General features: G+C 45.5%; 1 protein-coding gene across 3 annotated transcripts in view; it reads right to left on the reverse strand.

Annotated features, from left to right (window-relative positions):
* Positions 1–18367, reverse strand: part of PPP1R16B (protein phosphatase 1 regulatory subunit 16B) — a 92606-nt gene that overhangs the window by 61175 nt on the left and 13064 nt on the right. For all 3 annotated transcript variants that reach the window (XM_019749132.3, XM_088789127.1, XM_074318344.2), the window contains exon 2: positions 6205–6553. In XM_019749132.3, coding sequence (XP_019604691.1) covers positions 6205–6454 — 250 coding nt within the window. In that variant the 5' untranslated portion in view covers positions 6455–6553. The remainder of the gene's footprint in view (positions 1–6204; positions 6554–18367) is intronic.

The following is an 18367-nucleotide window of genomic DNA, read 5'->3' on the forward strand; positions in this document are numbered from 1 at the left end:
GAGCATGGCTATTTATAGCAGCTTTATTCAGCATTATGAATAATTATGAATTTGCTTTAGAAGTAACCAAGGTGTCCTTCAGCAGGGGAACAGATAAATAAACAATGACACATTCAGACAATGGGATATTATTTAGCACTAAAAAGAAATGAGCTATAAAGCCATGAAAAGACATGGAAGAACCTTAAATGCATATTACTAAGTGAAAGGGGTCAATTTGAAAAGGCTACATAGTGTATGATTCCAACTATACGATTTTCTGGAAAAGGCAAAAACTATGGAGTCAGTAAAAAGATCCATGGTTGCCAAGATTTGGGGAGCGGGAGGCATGAATAGGCAGAGCACAGAGGATTTTAGAGCAGTGAAAACACACAGATACTCTGTATGATACCACAATGATGGATATCAGTCATTAGACATTTGTCCAAACCTACAGAATGTATTAATACAACACCGAGAGTGAACCCCTACTGATACAGAGTTTGCAAATATTTTCTCCCATTCTACAGGTAGCCTCTTCATTTTGTTGATTGTTTCCTTTGCTTTTTAGTTTGATGTAATCCTACTTGTTGACCTTTGCTTTTGTTGCTTCTACTTTTGGTGTTATATCCAAAAAAGGTGAACCAGTACTTTCTAACAGACCGATACATTATGTTTTTGAAAAGTTTGATTGGGTAAAAGAGCCATTCAAATGCAAGACCAATGAATTTTAATGTAACAGAGTAAGAAAAGAAGCTGAAAATTGATATGGTGTCAGATTCCATATTGAACAAACTACCACCTGTTGTGTCTGATTGTGGTATCAAAAAATATCCACACTTATCTGAAAAGGCAATTTAAATGTTTCCTCTCTTTTCCAACTTATCTGTGTGAGATAAGATTTTCTTAATTTACTACAACCAAAATAACATATCACAACATATTGCACGCAGAATCTTCTTTTAAGCCAGACCTTAGACTTGCAAAAGTATAAAACAGGACTACTTGACTCTGCTCACTATTTTGTTTGTTTGTTTGTTTGTTTGTTTGTTTGTTTGTTTTGAAAAATATTATTTTTCATAAAACTATTTAGGTTAACATGTGTGGTGGTTTTAGAACATGTTCACAAATTCTCTTCTGTTCAAGAAGTGGAGCCCAATTCCCTTTCCCTTGAGAGTGGGCTGGACTTAGTAAATCATTTCGAGTAAAAAAATATATATATATGGCAGAAGTGATGGTATATGACTTACAAGGCTAGGTCATAAAAAGTACTGTGGTTTCCTCCTTGTTCGTGAGTGGGGGTCACTCATTCGGACGGAAGCCAGCTGCCACGTTGAGAAGACACTCAAGCAGCCCTGTGGGGAGGCTCATATGGCAGGAAACAGGCCTCCTGCCAAAAGTCACGTGAGCAAGCCATCTCGGAAGTAGGTCCTCCAGTCCCAGTTAAACCTTGAGGTGACCACAGCCTTACGAGACATCCTGAGCTACAACCACTCAGCTAAGCTGCTCCAGGATTCCTGACCCACAGAAATTGTGTGAGGCAGTAAATATTTATTGTTTTAAGCTGCTAAACTTTGAGCTCATCGGTTATGTAGCAATAGCAACCTAGTACAACAGGTAACGGATTTAACGTCATGTTTTCATGAATAATACGTATTTATTTTAATCCCTCAGTTTATATTTCTATTGGGGTGAATATCAATAGATAGAATCCAGTTAAATGGAAGTTCTTAGGAGTTCTCAGTTTTTAAGAACATAAAGGGGCCCTGAGTCCAAAACATTTGAGGACTATTTCCCTCAACTCTTTGTAGATTTCCTCTTTATTAAACTTTCCTCAAATTACCCCAGGTGAGAAGACCATTTGCTTCCTATCAGGACCCTGACTGATGTAACAACACCAAAATATTATCAACAGTTGTTGCTGGTCGGTGGGGGTATGAGTGGTTTTATTGTATTCTTCATGTTTCTTTTTTTCTGTACTTTTAAGATTTTCTATAAGGATGCATTATTTTTATAATTAGGAGAAAAGAAACTTCCCTTTCCAGAAAATCATCAAAAGTGAAAGTCAGAGCTGTGTTTCCTTTAAGTGAGTCAATAGTTTCAGGGTGCTTTGCAGAACCCAGGTGTCCGCTGACGCACCAGGAGAAAGAGGGGGCAGGAAGGTTTGCAGGTGCGGGGGTGGGAAAGAAGTGGGGGTGGATGAGGTTCTAGCACCCCCCCAGCTTACCTCAGCCAGAATAGCTCTTTCATCTGTTTTACATATTGGGTTTTCTGCATAATATTTCATTTAAAGGAAAGTTTCCACAGCTTAAAAAAAAAAAGTTTGAAAACCTTTACCATGAAAATAACAGTTGAAGAGCTAAATTTAGGCTATAGAAGAATCGCTCAAACTTTTGAATGTGAATAGAGTTTCCATAAAGAAAACCCTACATATTCTGAGAGAACAGAAGCCATGACACGTTAACAAATGTTCAGTCATTTCAAGGGAGCCTGGACCCATTTGGTCTTGGAAAGAAGTTTTAGCGAGTGATGAAGAGCTTATCTAGGGACTCCCAACACGAAGGGCCAAGAGGCCAGCAGAAACACCAGGGTCCTTAAGGCCCAAAGGGACACAGATCAGAACCACGAGTAAGTGGTTTTCCTGTTTTCTAGGAAAAACCGAATGCAGGAGGTGGCAGGATCACCTAGCAGTTAAAAGCATGGGCTTCAGAGACAACTGCGCTACCTTCAAGGCCTGAGTCTGACACTTAAAACCTGTGAGATCTTGGCAAGTGACATAGCCTCTCGGAGCTTCATTGTCCTCGTCTGTAAAATGGGGTTTGAGAAGGCAAAAGGGCGCAGCCATTTTGGAAAACAGTTTAACAGTTTTTTAAAAAGTTAAACATAAATGTACCGTATGACCCACCAATGCCATTCCTAGGTAACTACCCAAGAGACATGAAAACATATATCCACACAAAGACTTGCACAGACATGTTCGTAGCCGCATTATTCCTCATAACCCAAAGGGAAATAATCTAAATGTTTACCAACTGGTGAATGGATGAGCAAAATGTGGTCTATCCATACACTGGGATACTATAGGGCAATAGAAAGGAATGGAGTCCTGACATATATCACCACCTCATGTAGCTTGAAAACATTATTCTACATGAAAGAAGCCAGCATGAAAGAGGACATATTGTATGAGTCCATGTAATGCAATGTCCAGAAAAACAACCATACAGAAGCAGAAAATAGATTCGTGGTTGCCTAGAGCTGGGAGTGGGGACGGGAACCAGGAGCGACCACAAATGGTCACAAAGTTTCTTTTGCAGATCACAAAACATTCTAAAACTGAGTTGTGGTGATGGATGTAGCACTCTGTAAATTTACTGAAAATCATTGAATGGTACACTTAAAATGGGCAAATTTTATGAGGTGTAAATTAAACGTCAATAAAGCTGTTTTTTAAAAAACGGGCAGTGGGAACATGAGGGTGGGGCTCGGGTAGGGGCTCTGAGGCCAAGGAGGGTCCCTGGTACCCGGGCATTAGCCTGAAGACGAGGCACAGACAGAGAAGGACATTCAGTGAGCTCCCCAGCGCCGCCTTTCTCTGGAACGACTCACATTGCCCTGGCAGGTGGAGGAGGTTGACTCAGCTGTGAGCTCAGGCGAGCGGGGGAGCTGCCACCCCACATTCCCTTCCCGCTGTGAGCTAACGCCCCATCAGCCTCCTCTATACCAGCTCCACCAGCACACAGAAGCCATCCCAGCCAGCTGGGAGCAGCGGGCCCTGTCATGCTGCCAGGAAGCTGAACACAGCCGGGAGAGATCGCCTGTGGACTGATGGCAGCTTCATAACCCTCCCCCAAAACCCAGCCACCTACGGATCCCCAGGGCACCTCTCACCCCACCCCCACAGCCTGCCACAGTGCACAGTGCTCAGGGCCCCCACCCTCACTCAACTGTCCCCCAAGGCCAGAGACCAGCACGCTCGGTCTACCACTTTTCTCACTGAAATTTCATACACGTACTCTTGGATCCAGCTCCTTCATTTTTCCACATCTGTCCTAGATAAACACCTACATGTGTGCACAAAACGTTCACTTTGGCAAAAGCAAAACTACTGAAAATCTTATACGCCCATCAATAAGGAACCCATTCAAACATTCTGGAGCATCCATACTACGGAATATTATGCAGCAGTTAAAAAGAATGGCGCAGCTCTATTAATCCACTGCAGATGTACTGGCAGGAAAACACCTCCAAGATGCAGCGTCGGGTGATAAAAAAAAGAAAATTACAGAATAATGCATCCAGGATGTCATCTCTATTTTTCCAAGCCCACAAATACATATGTAAATGAGAAAAATGCCTAGAAGGAAACACATCAAACAAACAGCAGTACTAATTACAGAACACTGTATACTTCTGTGTTTGAGTTTTATGAGAAGAATCTGTTGTGTATATTGGGTTCTTAAAAACATTGAAGTCTTGTAAAAAAAACACACATATATATACATACACATATATATGAAAAAGTGTGTTAAAATGATCACCATGCTGGTGCAGGGCTCAGGGTCACTTTTCAAAGAGCTGTCACACATGCAGGATCTTGTCTAATTCTTGCCACACCCATTTGAGGGCAAAGGTCAAACCCACATTTTGCAGATTAAGAAACTGTACCCAAAGAGGTGACACCAACTGCTGAAAGTCCCACACCGGGCTGATGGGCCCCTGGTGCTCTTTCTAACCAGCACACGTGGGAGTACACCAGGCATGAGGCCTAAGCAGGGGACTGGGAGTAGGCATGGGCCTTCGGAAGCAGCACAGCCAGCTCACAGAGCCTCTGCAAAGCCCCTTCTGGGAGAGGGAGATGGGACTTTGCCAGGAGACAAGGGAGTAAAAGATGAGTGATGCAAGAGGCACTGATGAACTCTATCACCCACGACAAAAATGAGACATCATTATGTGCTGCCCACGGAGTGGGATGGGCCTGCCACGTCATCCAGCAAACGACACGTGGGAAGGAGCCTAGCAGGGCCATGTCCCCTGAGCCTGAGATTTCATCTCTCTCTAGGGGACGGCTCACCTCAGGCACTGAGCTGGCTAGCTGAGTGGTCCCCGCAATGCCTCTCTGCTCATTTCCCAGAGTACTCTATAACCAGGGCAGAAATGGAATGGTGCTTCTCAGAGGGTTCTAGAACCTGAGGAGCAACGGGAATAAAGCCCAGCATCCTCCAGTGCGGTGAGTGCCACCATGTCTCAGTTCTTTCATTGACCACGTCAGCACCAAGTGTCTGGAGGATATGCAAAGGCAGGAGCCCAGAGGGACCCAGGAAACACAGCTAGGCCCTTCAAGGGACAGAGAAAGGACTCACATACAGTGGGGGACCAGAGGCTGCTGCGGGTGAACACAGGACACACACACACACACACCCCTCCGCTGCACAATGAGCAGGCATAACCCCTGAAATCATGCTCAGAGAAGAAGGCTTTGACCAAATCGTGGACCCTCCATCCATCTTTATAACAGGAAGCAAACCTACAAGTCCCCGAGGCCAGTACCAAGAGCTTGAATCCTGGGGGTTCTGATCCCATCACTGCTACGTTGGTCAAGGTTCTGAACCTCTCTGGGTCTCAGTTTCCCCATCTGTAAAATGGGTGTTTTATACCTGCCTCTTAGGTATCGTGATAGCTGGATCATGAAACACATAATAATAAGATACTTAAATAAAATATAATAAGTAGAGGGTATATATAAAATCTGGAAACAGAGTATATGAGTGTGTATATGTGTGTATATTTATTGATTCATTCATTTAATAAAGTGATAATGTCTTAGAAAACATTGTGCATATTTGTCTATGTTTTCAGACTTTATGCACACCCTACATATAAATATGATTATTTTACACACATACATATTATAATTTATATATTTATAGCAATGTTTATATTCTATACCACTTTATATTATGTAACCACTGTGTAAGTAGTTACGTTTTATTTTATTATATCACACAGTATTCTCTTTTTATTCCATTTCATCTCGTTATACACAAAAGAGTCTAAGATAAATTTGGAGCGTTCGCAAGACCTGTGCGGCTGCCCCCACTTGGGAGCGGGGCCAGACCCACCCCCAGGCCGCACCTCTACTGCGCAGACCCTGAGGGCCAAACCCTGCTCTGGAGACACCGGAGGCCGAGGCGCCTCTAGCCGACAACCATCAGAAGGGCCTACCTTCCTCGGTGTCGTTCCTCAGGGAGGCCTCCAGCAGGGCCACGCTGGCATCGAAAGTCACCTTCTTCCGCCGGCCGCCAGCGCTGCGCTTCCGCTCATGCTTGCGCTTGCGGTGCTGTAGGTCTTGTTCGTACTGGGCCCACTTCTTCAGCTGCTGCGCCCGGCGCTTCTGGGCGGCCCGCAGCCGCTCCAGCGTGGGCACCTTCTCCAGCAGCTGCAGCTCCGTCAGCAGGTCCACGTGGTTGGCCATGGCCACGGCTCCCCACAGCCCGGCTGGGGGGCTAGCACCCTGTGCCCGGGGCCCGGGGAGCGCGGGGGCTCCGGCGGGGCTGGGGCCTCATGGTGGGGCCTGTGGTGGGAGAGAGACACAGGAAGAGATGGTGGTCAGGCTCAAAACTCTCATCTGATTATGTCACCCCGCCCCATGTTCAAAACAGCCATTTTTCTATTTTATTGTTTTCTATTTTCTCTTTTTTTATTGAGATATAATTACCCTGTAACATAGTGTACGTTTAAGGTGTTGAGTGGATACTGTCGGAGATTCCCCCTGTAGTGTTAGCTAATATCTCCATCACATCACACATCACATAATTACCCTTACTTTATCGTGGTTATATTGTTATAATGTGCAAGGTTATTACACTGTTATAACGTATAAGCGGTTCACTGTTGTTTTGTTATCAGTGTTATCTTATTATAACATATAAGGAATTGATTGTTAATTTTAAGAGAATTAATACTATATCTTTAATTTCTCAGTACTAATTTCTAATAGCTAAATATTGACCGATGTAATCCACAGAAACAAAAGCTCTGGAAAGCTTTGGAATTCTTAATTTTAAAATAAAGAAGTCCTAAAACCCAAAAGCTTGATAATTGATGAACTACTGGGACCTAGAAAATCTTAGTTGAAGTCTTCCTCTTTGGCTGATCTTAAATTTATTTTTAAAAACTCATACTTCTCACTCTCATTGGTTCCTGGACCACATGAAGTCAACAAAATTTCAGAGTCTCCAGCCCACGGGTGCCTGTCTTCATGTCAGCACAGACCCCCATGGGCTCTCAGACAGAGAGGGAGGAGGTCTTGGAACAACTTGAACCTCTCTAAGCCTGTTTTCCCACCTATAAAATGTTGTATTCACCTTCCAGAATTTATAAGATGTTCATGGAATAAAAAGAGCTGAACCCAGAATGTCATACACCTAATAGCAGAGAGAAACAAGTTTGGAGAGAGAAGAGCAGAGACATGTAAACGCAATGTACCTGGGAACCCACAGGCAAGGCTGGTGGAGAATCGGGGGTTGTTGGGTGACAGAAAAACCGGCAGGGGTCTACATCTGTATTGTGTGGAAATGCCTCCATCACAAGGGGGTTGGGATAGCCCCGGGGTTCAGGAAGTGATTGTTATCTCTCCTGGGTTTCTTGCTTTGTTGCCACCTCTGGGTTGCTTGTCTACAAGTGGCTAAAGACCAGGGTTCAGCCTTATCTGAACCCTAAGGTGCTCAGATTGGGTCAGAATGTTCTTCCGGTATCTCCCAGCTCTGAGACTGGAGGGTGGGCAGGTGGAATGAGGAAGGGGCTGGCATGGTGATGCTTCCAGGGCAAAGGTCCCGGGATCCAAGTGGACCTGGGGCCAGACGACAGCAGGAAACAGCTGGCTTTGGTTGACTTTTGTTTTGTATTCTTTTCTTCGGAATACCTTACCGTGATTTTTAATTCATTCATCAAATTTTTTATTTTGAGGTCACTGTAGATTCGCGTGCCATTGTAACAAGTCACATAGACAGATGCCGTGTACCATTTACCCAGTTTATCCCAATGACAACATCTTGCAAAACCACAGTATAATATTACAACCAGGAGCATGCCATTGATGCAATCTCTCAGTCTCATTCCTATTTCCCCAGTTTGACAGCTACTCGTGTGTGTTTGTGTGTGCGTGTTTAGTTTTATGCAATTTCATTACCTGGGTAAGTTTATGTATCCACCACTACAGTGAAGATACAAACAGTTCCAACACACAAAAATCCCAACAGCTCCTCTCCCAACACACTCCTGCCCTTATCCTCGGCAATCACTCATCTGTTCCTTATCTCTAGAATTTTGTCACTTCGAAAGTGTTATATAAATAGAACCAGACAGTACCTGACCTTTTGGGATTGGCTTTTTTCATTCAGCATGATCCCCTTAAGATTCATCCAAGTTGTTGCCTGTATCAATTGTTCATTCTCTTTTTGTTGCTGAGTAGTATTCCATTTTATGGATGTGCCCCAGTTTGTTCAACCATTCACCAGGTTGTTTCCAGTTTGGGGCTGTTACATTCACATACAGGTTTTTGTGTGAACACGAAGTTTTCATCTCTCTGACTGAATGCCCAGGAGTATAACTGCTGGCTTGTACAGTACATACATGTTTGGTTTTATAAGAAACCGTCAAACTGTTTTCCAGAGTGGCTGTACCATTTTTCATTCCCAACAGCAATGTATGAATGATCCAGTCTCTGTCGGCATTTGGTGTTATTACCGGTTTCTATTTTAGTCATTTAGATAGGTACTTTGGTTGCCTTTTTAAAAGGAGCTCAGGAGAGTTGAATTCAATCATACTGTATTGTCATGATGGTCAAACCTCACTGGCAGCTAGTGGACTACATGTTTACCTTCCCTCCCTTCCTCACGTGGTCAAATATTTAATGAACACCTGCTCTGTAAGAAGCCCTGATTCAGAGATGGATCAGGGACCAGCTCTGCCTTCTAGGAAATCTCTGTCTGTCTGTCTGTCTGTCTGTCTGTCTGTCTGTCTGTCAACCTATGTACAAATGCATTCAATACTCCTGACAAGCTAATGAGACAGGTACTATCATCATCTCCATTTCACAGATAAGGAAACTGAGGCACAGAGAGATGAAGTAACTTAACCCAACATCACACAGCTAGAAAACAGAGGTAACAATCTGCCGGGAGTTATCAGTTGTCCCCAGGGGACAACTGCTAATCCCAAAGGATGGGCAGGAGTGCACCAGGTAAGAGGGACAGACGTGGGCTGAGAGGGAGCTTGGCAATGTTCAAAGGCATGGAGAGGGGCTGACCATCGGGAGGGAATCCTGGAAATCAACACACACAAACATGGCTTGAAGAGGACAGGGATGCCCAACTCAGAGGGAACAGAAGTCTTGGGGACAGTGGTGAGTAACTTGTGGCTGTGGGCCAGACCTAACCTGAAGCCACCTGTGGTCCACACCATGTTTTACAATACGGTAATTCACTGCTAACATTTAAAACGTGGAGACTGTATATCCAAAATCAGGTTTTCAGCTTTTCTCAGAATATCTCAGTCCCTGGCCATGCTGGGCTCACATGGCAGCAATCATCAGGTGTAGAATGGGACTGTCCCCTTAATACGGGGCACATACCCTTTAATTGACCATGGTCCCCATTAACCCCCCCCATTTCTCCCACCTGACCTCCTTCACTAATTGACATCACTTGCTAGTATCTATGGTCATAAGTTTGAAAGTCCCATCTTAGACAGAAGGAGAGAGCAGTTTGCAAATATCCAGAGCTCCCAGCTGCAGTCTCCCCAGGGCAGAACAGGACCGAGGTACAGGGGGGCAGTACAAAGCTATCCAACAAGCAATTCACCCAGGTGCTTGTGGTCTAGTGGCTGTCTCAGGAGGTGGCAAATTCTCCACCGCTCACTGGACAATAGAATTTCTACTATGTCAGATCGACCTACGCATTCTGTAAGATCTCTTTCAGTCCTAAGATTCTGTACCCAGACAGTTACTCATTTCCTCATTATTAAGTATTTACCGATCCCCTGCTCCGTGGGAGGCACCAAAAACATGCTAAGATTGAAAATAAGAATAATCATAACAATCACTTACACTGTTAGAGCACTTAATCCCTTTCCAAGAACTTCCCCAGCCATCATCTCAGCCAAGTGTTTCCCGAAGCGTGGAAAGAGAATCCACTCCGAAGGAATTTTCAAAAGTACAGGACAAGGCTTAACACAGCACGGACTCAGAGACAGCGAGTATACCCTTTTCACTTCTTTTGTAATCTATCAGATTCTCTCAGTTTGGTACTAATAGACTTTTAACATCATTATAACTATGCCAATCCTCCCTGTAAACAAAGAAAAATCAGGTCTCAGACACATGGCCTTGAGCAAGCGATTGTCTCCAGAATAGAAGGTAATAACAATAACATTGTTGTGTTTTCTGTGGATTTGTTTTCACGGTTACTGTTTATTGATGGTAGTGATATAAAATTTCCTTTTTGAATAAATCTACTTCAGTGGAAAGCTAGCAAGGTGGTAGCAAAGAAAAATTAAATGATGATGGCATTTAGTGTTGGCAAAAATTTTAAGTGATTGACATTTGGGAAACCCACCTGGCCATTGATCCTCAATGGTGACAATATTATAAGAGAAGCACTCATATGAGCTCGTTATTTCATCTGCCAAGTCGTGACTGGGCATCTGTCACCTGCCAGGACGGTGCTAAAGGCTAGGGATACAGCAGGGTCCAAGATAGGCACAGTCCCGGCCCATTGGATGGGTGACAAAACAGAGGCACCAGGGAGTGGGTGACATGCTCCAAGGATACAGAGACTGAGCAGAACCTTGAACCCAGTGCAGTGGTCCCTCCCTGGGCCCCACGGGGGCGAGCCCCAGGAAGAGACAGAAGGCACTCACTGCAATGCCTTCCCTGGCTTGGGCAGTTTGCTCAGGAATTAAGGGCAGTTGCCCAGCCCCCTGGAGAAAAGAGGACAATGCCTCCCAAGGGCCAATAAAAGGGGCCAGAGCACATTTTCTCTGACTTTGCTCTCCCTGCCAGCCCCTCCTGCCTCTCCCTTCTGGGTTCCCCGGAGCTGGGGCTCCAGGACAGCTCCCTCCTGACTACTGGTTTTCAGGTGACCTAGTTTCCCCCAATAGACCCACACACCTCCTCCCACCCCCAGCCAAGAAAACCCTGCTTGGTCTAATTAAAGAATTGCCACCCTGCTGCTAACACAGAAGCTGGGAGGCCCCCTCGAGACAAGGTGCTGACCTGGGTGCTGGGACAGTCCACACAAGTCCTGGCTCTGATGAGCTATGGACTGGCCCCCTCCTGAAACCTGTGTACACCTGCCTTGTACATCCAGAGATAGCCCTGGATGGTGATGAGGACACAGCCCAAACTGCCAGGAGGTGAGAGAGCAATGGTATCATCAACACTTAAAGGGGATTCCCAAAGAAGACCTCACTCGGAGGAAAACCAGATGCATGGAGACGTGGAGCCCACTGTGCCATGGGAACAAACCAAGGGACGATCCTGCAGAGAACTGGGCACGTGGGGCCACAAGGCGGTGGAGTGGCTGAGCTGACAAGGCGGGTGGTATGGGACGGGTCTGAGGAAGCCAGGCTGGGAGGGGGTAGGTTACCCAGGAAGTGTAAGTGACCTGAGAGGAGAAATCAGAAGCAAGGCAAAATAGAGTGAGTACCTAATTTTCCCAACAAATGACTGTGTGATTTCTGCGTGGATGAACCAGAATAGCCGAATTGTGGGCAGCAGGAAGTCTGAGGCCGAGGCACTTGACCTTCAGCGAGGCAGGGTCAGGCTGTTGGGGTGAGCCTGGATTCAGCCTTTGTGGCTGTGTGACACAGTCTGAACTCGATTCCTCTTGCTGCATCCATTAACCCTTGCTGCCTCTGAGGGGAGAAACCAAGTCAGTGTACATCTGGGGAAGCAGAGGCTGAGCTCCAGAAGGCTGAGCCTCGAAGGAAAGGGCAAGGCAGGTGCTGGGGCTTGGGGGCCGGTGGAGGGGGTGATGGGCAGGAAGAACCCCTCTTCCCCCCAAAAGGAGAAGACTACTACAAGAGTGTTGCTTGGGTTATGACTATGCCTCCAGGGAAACAAGAAAAGGAAGAAAGGCCTGGGTCCATTGAAAGACAGTTTGATGGTGGCCCTTGTAGTTCCCCCGTCATCACTCTGTGCTGGGACCTGGTTTGTCAGAACAAGTTAGCAATGGCCTAAGTCCAGCCTCAGTGATCGGTTGGGGATAGACATGTGACTTATGTTGACCTGGGAACTGGAAGCATTTGCTGCTGGAAGCCATCTTGCCACCAGCAGTGCAGGAAGCCAGCCTTTGGATGATGTCAGTACTTAGAAGTCAGAGGAGGGACACAGGGGCCTTTAACTTAGGGTCCTCTGGACTTCAGCTATCCAAGCCAACAAAATCCCCTTTATCATTTAAACCAGTTGGATTGACTTTTGGCCCAAAGCTCTGTAACAGATAGCAATGCTGTTTTTAGGGATGCAGGAATGGGGCCCCCAAAAGGAACTGCTGACTGACCTCTTTCTGGGGCTTACTACCAGATACGTACACTTCCCCTACCATGGCCACTGAGGGCCCTACAGGCCTAAGGTGAGGGTCAGCCTTGAGGAAGGGTAGGAAGGCCGAAACCAGGTCCCTGTCTCCTGAGATGGGAGGACAGGGCCCAGGCATTGGGACTTGTCAATCCCAGGGGAGCTGGTGAGTGACACATCTTTGGCCTCGAGCCCAGAGCCTTGAGAAAAACAACATGAAGGAAGGTGAATTCAAATTGAAGAGACTTTAAAACATGAGTCAGACAGTGTCTCAAAGTTCACACTGTTAAAAGAAAATGTTAAGATTTTTTTTTTTTCATGTTCTCCAGCTATTCTTCTCCACACAATACTGGCAGCAGCCTGGAGGAAGGCCGTGAGTGCTTTCTCCTCGTGCTTCCTGGAGCATTGAGCACAAGGGGAAAAGGAAAACAAAACACTGCACTGGCTTCCCTTCCTCCTGGGATCTCACTGGGGACCCACTTTCTCTCTAAAGGATGCACACCCAACCCTCCCACAACACGCTTCTTTGAATAACAGCATCACGCCCCCCCCCCCCCCCCCCGCCAAATATAAAGATGCTTTACACATAAGCCAAGAGACTTTTGGGGTCCTTGGTGCTCCCAATAACTGATTAAAAATTAGCCTTGTCCCCCCCCCCCCGCTCCCAAACCCATTCTCATGGGATTTTGTGGACTGACTGTCCTCTTCCTGCTGGGATGGATCTTCTAGACTTTGGACACAATCATCCTAGACAGACATCCTGGTTTTAAATCTGTTGTGGAACGTGGGTCCTCAAGATTCTGCTCCTTAACTCCACCTTCATTCAGACCTGTGAGTGCCCCTAGGCGTGGCCCTGACTTGTCATGTCCCCTGAAGGCCATCTACTATGATCCAATTTGACAAGATTTGGGGGGCAAGGGGAGAGCTCAAGGGAAGGGCAGCAGAACTCAAAAACTACAAGTTCAACAAGAACAAAGAGTGATGAAGGAACTAATGCATCTTGAGCTCTGTCAGGAAAATAATCATGTCCAACACTGGGATAATAGCCCAGTTGAGCTCTGTCTGAACTGGCAGGGCCATCTTGGGAACATAGGACCAGGCCTTACCAAAAGCCACCAGGGAAAGCATTAGCTTCGTTCCGGTCGCTAGAGGGCAGTGCTGGGATCAGGCACAGGCCCAAAGAAGACGAAGAATGAGCCGCCACGAGGAAACACTATCTAATGTTGACAATTCAACAAAGCCTAGCGATGGCACCAGGAACTCCATGGTCCATGGTCACTCATGAGGCTGCTGAGAGAGAAGGCACATGAGGGGTTGGTTGTAGGTGAGACTGGCCCAGTGAACCCCAACCCTGGCCTGGCAGACAATCATCAGTATTAGGAGTAAGCACTCTATCGTGTAGATTAGCAGCCCAGCACTTGGTAACCACCAGGCTAGGCAGCCTGTAAGGACCATTCTAAATAGATGCTGATGGATGATACTGTGGGATTTGTTTAGCTTTCTCAGGCTCAGCTCCACGAAAACTTCCAAGGAAGCCACAGCTCGAGCAGGCGAAGGGAAACCCATGAACACACACCAGTCTTCCACTCAGAGTTGCTCCCTGTGAACCCGCACCCACAGAGAGGCCCACACACTTGAAGGTAAGAATGCCAGTGTGGGGGAGGCTGCAGGGGACAGAACAAAGGTGCCAAGGCTAGGGCACACACAACACTGACACGATGTCTACGAATACATTAGTCAGGGACAGTCACGGTGCTGAACCAAACAGCCTGTCTTCTAAAGAAGCTTATGTAATAGCTAAGTACAGGGAAATGGGACTCAAATTACACACAGTGTTTCTCCAGGCTTGGGGGAGTGTGCTCCATCCCTGCCTTTGCAGGGAGATAAAAACTCCCCTTGCAGCAGGAAGGATCGTTTTCCAAAGGAGGCCACCTCTGGCCACAGAACACCCTCCTAGGTTACACGTTTATTAAGCAGGGGACAGCATTTCACCCTGGCTGAGGCTGCAGTGGCCTCTGTCTCCTCCATCTCCCTCTCTCAGCATGACTTCCTTGGCCCAATTTCCCTCTGTCGTGCCAACGCTTAGGTGCCTTCTTGGAGCACTGTGAGAACAGGGGTGATGAGCCATGTGTGACAACAGGAGAAATGAGTGTGCCAGTGGATTAGTAATGCCTGCCACAGATTAAGGAGTGGGAAGTAGCCGCATGCATACTGAGCCCACAAGATGGCCCACACTGACACCTGAAACTAATTTAAAAAATAAATAAATAAATAAATAAATAAATAAATAAATAAAAAGATGGTCCACACCATGACGACCAACATAGAGGAGGAAGGGGACCATGATCTGCTTCCTAATAAGACCCCTGCCTTCACTTCAGAAACCCCAAAGACATTCCCTAACAAGCTCTCTCTTCCCCTTTAGCCAGGGTTGTTCTTAGCCACGTAGGAAGTAGCTGGGTTGGGAATTTAAAAAGGCATTTCATCCTGTTTGTTCTCTGAGGCTTAGAGAATAATTCCAAGGAAGCAAGGACAATAAAAAGCACAGAGTTGGACTCCAAGGAGAAAGCCCCACACTAGAGGAAGAAAGAATGAGGACGGGAACAACTAGAGCAATGCAGAGAATGGATACCATTCAAACCCGGGTCTGCTTAATTCCAATCTACGTACATAAAGAGGAGAAGAAGGAACTAGGAAAAATGCTGAAAAACACAGAAGTGCTTTAAAAGATCTTCCTCATGAAATGCAAGAAGATTTCAGAAAATCTACAGGATGAGTGATCAGGGACGTAAGAGGACATTTCGAGTAAGAAATCAGATCAGTTTGTAATAGTACCAGTACTTGCCGAAGTCAGTATAGAGTAAACACATGCTTAATGCAACTAAAGACAATCATCACAGAACCTATAAAATACGTAAATGAGATGAGCCCAGAGGTAGAGGAGGCAGGGTAATAATGGCAGCTGCTGAGTACAGCACGCCTTCCACAGGTCAAGCTCTTTGCATGTGACATGTCTAGGAATCATTGCACCAACTCTGCAATGTAGGTATCGTCCCAATTTCAAAGAGGAGAAAGCTGAGACTCAGAGAGGCTACGGAACTTGTAAGCGGGGCTGATGTTGCAGTTGGTGGTGGCTCGCCTGTCTTCTGATTGGTGCCATACTGGTTAAGTATTTTGAATCTCTCCCCTGCTTGGAACTAAATGAAAAATGCCAGACAGGGAAGACAGCCGACGGAAACATGACTGAGAGCGTGAAGAGGAGTCCTTGAAGGAGAATAAATGAAATACGTGCAGAGTAAGGACAATAATTAAAGGCATAATTGGAGCTGTCATTACCTTCGGAGGCTTAGGCAGCCAATATCTGTGTTTCATCCTAAATTTCATAAAATCTGCCTTCCAAACCCCTGTGGGCTCAGCCCGCTATTCCCAGTGTTCCCTTTCCTGGTGAGCACGTTCTTATTTTCCCCTTCACCCGGCAACTCCCAAACCAGATTCACAGCAGCCACCACGTTCCTCTCTCTTCTACTCTCAGAATGAAGAAATTGTTAGTAGTATAAATCGGGAAGTTTCCAGATGCGCTGCATTTGGGTAAATGAAGTTTCCATCCAACGTGCAGTCTTTGAAGCCTCTGAGTAGTGGCTCTGTGACCTTCCAGGGCCCCACACAGAGGAGCAAGCTGTAGTAGACGGCCTTTACATGACTTCGGTTCCTCCTCGCTTTGATTTCCAGCCAAAGTTCCTTCTCTTTGATTCCCTCCTCTTGGCTCCTCCTGGGTGTGCACAACGCCAAGCACACCTCTCCTTTCCCTTTGACCAGCTTTCTTTCCGCTAAACATGGTAAATTCTTCCCTAAGCCAGAGATTCAATCCCATGAAAGTGCTGTTACTATCACAATTGAACTTATCGCCTCACGTGGAAATCTCAGGTTCACTTTATTAGCCACTTTGGTCTACACTCAGCTATTTGGGGCCCTGATGTTATTTCAACCCACTCACTCATCGTTTTCTCCAGGACATTACTGAACGCCCTCTCTATTGTATACCTGATGCTTTCAACGAGTTTCAGGGTTTTCTTCCGGAAAATTTCTCCCCTAATTCACTTCCACTTTTAAATTTAAAGCTGCATTCACTTAGACAATATTTATTGCCATCGACTACGTTCTAGGCAGTAGACTAGGGGGGCTCTGAGGGGCCTTTAATGAACAAAACTATCAATCAGAAAGGTTCTGCTTCTAGTAATGGCAGGAGAGCTCTTAGCAGACCTACCCTCTCACAAATAACCATTATAAACCATACACACACAAACACAGAGAGATAACCTATTGAAAGGCACTAATGTGTTTAACCACAAGCATACAAAAACTCAAGGAGAGTCAACACTTGAAAGAAAGAAATGACAATAGGTGGCTCCTGTGTTTTTATAGCTTTTGACCCAAGGACAAGCCCAAGTCAGTGTAGATGGGGGGGCTACAATTTGGATAGAAACCTTTACACTTACTGTTTGAGGAATTAGAGGACAACGTTCAGGTAACAACAGTGGGAAATTAAGGAGAGACATCCCAAAAAAGGGTCACAGAACAGTAGCCCCAAATTCTGAGTATGAATTCTGCGCAAATCTCCCTGAATGATGCATGTTAAAAAGGCAGGTTCCAAGCAGCCCAACTAAGGCTAACAGAACTGAAGCAAGATTTCAGCTATTGCCCACTCATGGGTAACTGAATTTAGAGTTTAAGTTTGGTCAAGTAAACTGCCTAAAAAAAAAAAAATCAAGACTGTTTTGAGGAACATAATACAATCAAGATTCCCTTCAAGTCTCATTCATAATGTTCAGGATGTAATACAACATTACTAGAAAAGAAAAAAAAAACAAATAGGAAAACGTAGCCCAAACTCAAGAGGAAAGACAATCAATAGAGATCTACCCAAGAGGACCCAGATGATTTTAACAGATAAGAATTTTAAAGCTGCTGTTAGAATTTTGCTCAAGAGTGTAAAAGAAAATATGCTTGTAATAAATGAACAAACAGGAAATGTGAGCCACAGCGTAGAAACTACAAAGAGAACCAGATTTATAAATCAGATCAGCTAAATCCCCACCAGCTCCTTCCTCTGCATCCATGAGAGTTGTGCTTCTCACAAGGGACAGTTACACAGTTCTAATATTGACTTCAACGACATTTTTTAGCACCTTTCAAGTGCAAGGTATCGGGCAAGCTTGGGGGAGTGAAACTACTACACAAAATCTTACCCTCTGGTAGCAAAGACCAGATCTTCTCATCTGACAACATCTATATAGACTAGTTATAGTGCACTTATATATAGTATATATGCGACACTTCTCAGGTCCTCCCTTCTCTTTCAGATCTTAAACAGGAAGAAGAGATTGAAGCCCTGCCCTGGCCTCTTTCCAACTCCCAGATCACTCCTGATGGAGCCATTTGCCCCACATAAAGCACAGAGGAATGAGGGTGAGGAACAGGCTGTCTAGTGGGGTACACGTCCACACTCTCCTTCCACAGCAAAAGTATCCTCCACTGCTGATTAGACAGATCAGTTCCATAAAAATCTCTGGGTACCAACATCAAAGAGAGTCAATGGGGAGGCTCTTGTCATTATAACACTTCTTCATCCAGTTTCATCGACAGGTGTTTTGCTTTTTCAAAACCTTTTAGAAAAGAGGTTCTCAAACTTGTCTATATGTTGGAATCACCTGGACATGCTGGGAACATACAAGGTTGGACAACTAAGTTCGCAAACTCATCCTAGAAAAAGCACTACATACCTCATTGCTGAATATCACTATGGTCACCTTCAAA

This window comes from Rhinolophus sinicus, chromosome 13, assembly GCF_057876585.1.
Source record: "Rhinolophus sinicus isolate RSI-liver-muscle chromosome 13, RSI-T2T, whole genome shotgun sequence".
Classification (NCBI taxonomy): Eukaryota; Metazoa; Chordata; class Mammalia; order Chiroptera; family Rhinolophidae; genus Rhinolophus; species Rhinolophus sinicus.